The 5,191-nt window shown below is 42.8% G+C and overlaps 1 protein-coding gene across 1 annotated transcript in view; it reads right to left on the reverse strand.

Annotated features, from left to right (window-relative positions):
* Nucleotides 1-3,212, reverse strand: part of SMCO1 (single-pass membrane protein with coiled-coil domains 1) — a 7,925-nt gene extending 4,713 nt beyond the window's left edge. The window contains exon 1 of the mRNA XM_037736785.1: nucleotides 3,015-3,212. Coding sequence (XP_037592713.1) covers nucleotides 3,015-3,064 — 50 coding nt within the window. The 5' untranslated portion in view covers nucleotides 3,065-3,212. The remainder of the gene's footprint in view (nucleotides 1-3,014) is intronic.
* Between the last annotated feature and the right edge of the window lie 1,979 nt (nucleotides 3,213-5,191).

Here is a 5,191-nt window from a genome sequence, read left to right on the forward strand (position 1 = left end):
TTTTGTATTTTTGATAGAGATGGGATTTCTCCATGTTGGCCAGGCTTGTCTCAAACTCCTGATCTCAGGTGATCCGTCTGCGTTGGCCACCCAAAGTGCTGGGAGTACAGGTGTGAATCACAGCGCCTGGCCTAGACCTGTATTTTCAACTATGTTTTGTGCATCTCCAACAAGATGGAGCTACCAAACCTCATCTCTCCTAAGCTTAACCTACTAATACCACCCCCATCTTCAGAAATTACTGTGAAGGAATGTTGTCACTGCTTTACACATAGACAAGACTCACTATAAAATGTTCACTTTGTGGGAATATAAGCCTGTGTGACCTAATATGCCAGCTATTTCTGTCTACAAGTCAAACCTATGTTATTTGGGCTGGGTGCAGTGGCTTACACCTATAATCCTAGCATTTTGGGAGTCTGAAGTGGGTGAATCACTTTAGTCCAGGAGTTTGAGACCAGCTTGGGCAACATAGTGAGACCTCATCTCTACAAAAAATATAGAAATTAGCCTAGTGTGGTGGTATGTGCACTTGTGGTCCCAGCTACTGGGGAGGCTGAGGTAAGAGAATTACTTGAGCCCAGGAGGTCAAGGCTGCAGTGAGCTGTGATCATGCCACTGCATTCAGCTTGGGCAACACAGTGAGACCCTGTGTCAAAAAAAAAAAAAGTCAGCCATGTGCAGTGGCTCATGCCTGTAATCCCAGCACTTTGGGAGGCTGAGGTGGGTGGATCACAAGGTCAAGAGATGGAGACCATGCCGGCCAACATGGTGAAACCCTGTCTCTACTAAAAATACAAAAATTAGCTAGGCGTGGTAGCACGCGCCTGTAGTCCCAGCCACTCAGGCAGGAGAATCACTTGAACCTGGGATGCTGAGGTTGCAGTGAGCCGAGATCGTGCCACTGCACTCCAGCCAGCAAGACTCCATCTCAAAAAAAAAAAAAAAAAAAAGTCATTTGATATACCATTTGTATTAACTTTCAGACCTTTAAGAGTATATTGCTTATAGGTCATCTGTAGCTTGAACCTCAGAGATGAACTCTAGCTTGTCAATCAGTATAAAATTTTACAATTGCAGCAGTTCTTTGGAATCCTCTCACCAAAGGACAGTCCCTGGCCAGTCCAAATAAATCTAAACCAACATGCAACTCTGAATGCAGCCTGTTTTTTTGTTGTTGTTTGTTTGTTTGTTTTACTACTAGTTCCTTGGTTCCATTAATGACCTCACCATCTATCCAGCTGCTTGAACTAGAAATCTCAGAATAATTCTCAACTGTTTTTTCTTCCCCTTTTATGTCTCTCTAACCCATTCCCACCTCTCCATCTCCACTAAATGAGTTTCTCATCATCTTTCACTAGGACCTAAGATTGCAGAAGCCTAACTGGACCCCTGTTTTCAATTTCCAATCCATCCTCCAGACACATTCTTCTAAACCACAATTCTGATCCTGTAACTCAACTGCTTATAAATGGTTTATGCCATCCTGACTTGCCCAGTGATATACTTGGAGCCAAATTGGATCTCCTCAGCAGGAAACACAAGGGCCTTTACCCTTTGCTCCTGTCTTCTGCCAGTCCCTCGCCCATCCTAGTCATCAATTACATGAGACATCTAGTGGCTACCTGAGTACATTATGCAATTCCAAGCTTACGTATGGCTTATATGCACTGTTTCCTCAGCCTAGAATTCCTTCCCATATTTTTCTGCCTCATAAGCTCCTACTTGTACTTTAAGATCCAGCTTAAGCTGACTGTGGTGGCTCATGCCTGTAATCCCAGCTTTGGGAGGCCGAAGCAGGCAGATAACCTGAGGGTTTGAGACCAACCTGACTAACATGAAGAAACCCCATCTCTACTAAAAATACAAAAATTGGCCAGGTGGCGCATGCCTGTAATTCCAGCTACTCGGGAGAATCGATTGAACCTGGGAGGCGGAGGTTGCAGTGAGCCGAGATCACGCTATTGCATTCCAGCCTGGGCAACAAAAGCGAGACTCCATCTCAAAAAGAAAAAGATCCAGCTTAAATGACCCTATATGAAGAGTTCCTTTTTCTAGTGTCAAAGGCAAAATTGATTGATCCTCCCTTCATATTCCATAGTCCTTTAGGAGCATCACCATTGTAAGGTCAATGACATTCAATTGTAAATATCTTTGAAACTTTTCTCTTTCCTACAGGCTGTGAGCCCCTTGAGGGCAGAAACCCATGTTTACTTATGTTTGTAAATCTAAGATTTAGCACATGCTTACATTGAATGGAGTTACAGCACCTGGAAGCAGACTTTTCTTTATTATTAATTTACATAGATTTGGGCCTGGAAGACTTAAACCACTGTAATAGAGACATAATTCTTTTTTTTTTTTTTCTTTTGAGACGAGTTTCACTCTTGCTGCCAGGCTGGAATGCAATGGTGCAATTTTGGCTCACTGTAACCTCCGCCTCTCGGGTTCAAGTGATTCTCCTGCCTCGGCTTCCCAAGTAGCTGCGATTACAGGCATGCACCACCAAGCCTGGCTAATTTTGTATTTTAAGTAGAGATGGGGTTTCTCCATGTTGGTCAGGCTGGTCTCAAAGTCCTGACGTAAGGTGATCTGCCTACCCCGGCCTTTTTTTTTTTTTTTTAGACGGAGTCTTGCTCTGTCACCAGGCTAGAGTGCAGTGGCACGATCTTGGCCCACTGCAACCTCCACCTCCCGGGTTCAAGGAATTCTTCTGCCTCAGCCTCCCAAGTAGCTGGAACTACAGGCACCCACCACCATGCCCAGCTAATTTTTATATTTTCAGTAGAGACAGGGTTTTACCATGTTGGCCAGGATGGTCTCGATCTCTTGACCCTGTGATCTGCCCACCTCAGCCTCCCAAAGTGCTGGGATTACAAGCGTGAGCCACCGTGCCCAGCCATAGAGACAGAATTTCTGTAGTTCTTTGTTTATTTCTATTCTTCATTCTTCTCTTACCCATCTTCCCAGAATAGTAGACCCATGCTTGCTCCCTTACTATACCCCTCAGCAACCTTTTCATTGCCTCCTTCAAGGATATCAGGGTTGTGGTTTCACTGTTCATCTTCTTAAGGCAAAAGGAAATAAAACAAAGCAAAACAAAAACCAATAAATGTTTGAATCCAAATTTTCTGCTGTCTTCCACTCAGCAACAGGCAGCAGTAGTATGAGCATTCAATCTACATTCTGCCTGAAAGGTCACTCAGTTCAAGAAGCTTTTAATAGCTTGCACATCCAAATATAGTTTCAAAGAACTGATCCTGTGAACACAGGTGTCCTGGAATGCACTATAACATTTGCCTTTGAAAACTGAACCATAGTACATCAACATAGAGCAACAACCATGTATAATTATGATTCTGTGTATATGCTGGTAAATGTATATACAGATACATTAATGTAACATATACTAGGATTAAATTTGATGGAAATATTACTCTCATATTTTAACAGCTTCATTATTTAATTACAACCTAAATTAGGTTTAAAGAGTACCCCAGATCTTTTATGATCATGGTGACGATATCGAAGCAAAAAACCTAACCATGATTAGAAACTACTAAAAACTTGTTATGGCTGGGCATGGTGGCTCACTCCTGTAATCCCAGCACTTTGGGAAGCCAAGGTAAGAGGATTGCTTGAGCCTAGGAGTTGAAGACAAGCCTGGGCAACAGAGAGAGACTCTGTCTCCACAAAAATTAGCCAGGGGTGGTAGTGTATACCTGTAGTCCCATCTACTGAAGAGGTGGAAGTGGGAGGATTGCTTGAGCCCCGGAGTCTGAGGCTGCAGTGAGCTATGATCATGCCACTACACTCCAGTGTGTGTGTGTGTGTGTGTGTGTGTGTGTGTGTGTGTATACATATATGTATGTATTGGGGGAGACTGAGCTTCTAGTATTAGATTAGGAATTGAATATAAATATGGAAATAAAATAGGACTTCTGTTTTCTTTTTTAAATTTTTTTTGAGACAGAGTCTTGCTCTGTCACCAAGGCTGAAGTGCAATGGTGTGATCTCCGCTCACTCTATTTTTAGTAGAGACGGGGTTTCACCATGTTGGCCAGGCTGGTCTCGAACTCCTGACCTCATGATCCACCCATCTCAGCCTCCCAAAGTGCTGGGATTACAGGCGTGAGCCACCGCACCTGGCCTAGGACTTCTGTTTTCATAAGATTTAAAACCTAACTGGGAAGATAGAATATATCCTTAAATAGAAAATGTATATGGGATGTGTGCTAAGTAGATAGAGACCATAAAAATAATAGAAGATGAAAGACTAAGTCACTGAACTCTTGGGTCATTGGGGAAATACTCATACTGAAAATGATACTTGGCTTGGCCTCAAGATCAAGGTCTTTGATTATCAGAGACGAGTGTGAAAAGTATTACAAACTGGAGAAATTGTGTGAGCAAAATCACAGAGGTGGCAAAGTAAATGATGTGTTCTGGAAACAATGCGTGGGTATGTTTTGAGCAAAAGAAAACAACCACAACATTTAAACTCTAAGAGCCATGTCATATATTTGTTCATTCACTGAATAATTTATTCACTTATTCAATACTTATTGAACCTCACAAATATTAACTGAATGGATAAAATCTACGAGTGAATGAGCAGCACTATTCCAGGCACTGGCAATACAGTGATAAGTAAGGTGAAATCCTTGTCCTCAAGGAGCCTACTAGCAGGGACACAGCACACAAGAATTACAAGAGAGGAGATGCATCTAGCTAGCCTTGTAGGTGTTTTGACAGATGTGAACTGTTGGTTCTAGAAGATTAATCTAGGGCCAGGTGCAGTGGCTCACACCTGTAACTCCAGCACTTTGGGAGGCCAAGTCGGGCAGATCACTTGAGGTCACGAATTCGAGACCAGCCTGGCCAACATGGCAAAACTCCATCTCTACTAAAAATATAAAAATTAGCCAGGCATGGTGGCACACACCTGTAGTCCCAGCTACTTGGGAGGCTGAGGTAGGAGAATGGCTTGAACGCTACCTGTAACCCAGGAGGCCGAGGTTACAGTGAGTTTAGATTGCAAATGCTGAGTTTAGATTGCAACTGCACCACTGCACTTCAGCCTGGGTGACACAGCAAGACTCCACCTCAAAAAAAAAAAAAAATGATTACTCTAGCAGTGATATTGTAGTATAATGTGAAATATAATACTTTTCCCCATTTTAGTCAAAAA

The sequence above is a fragment of the Cebus imitator genome, unplaced genomic scaffold (assembly GCF_001604975.1).
Source record: "Cebus imitator isolate Cc_AM_T3 unplaced genomic scaffold, Cebus_imitator-1.0 Scaffold0, whole genome shotgun sequence".
NCBI classification, from domain to species: domain Eukaryota; kingdom Metazoa; phylum Chordata; class Mammalia; order Primates; family Cebidae; genus Cebus; species Cebus imitator.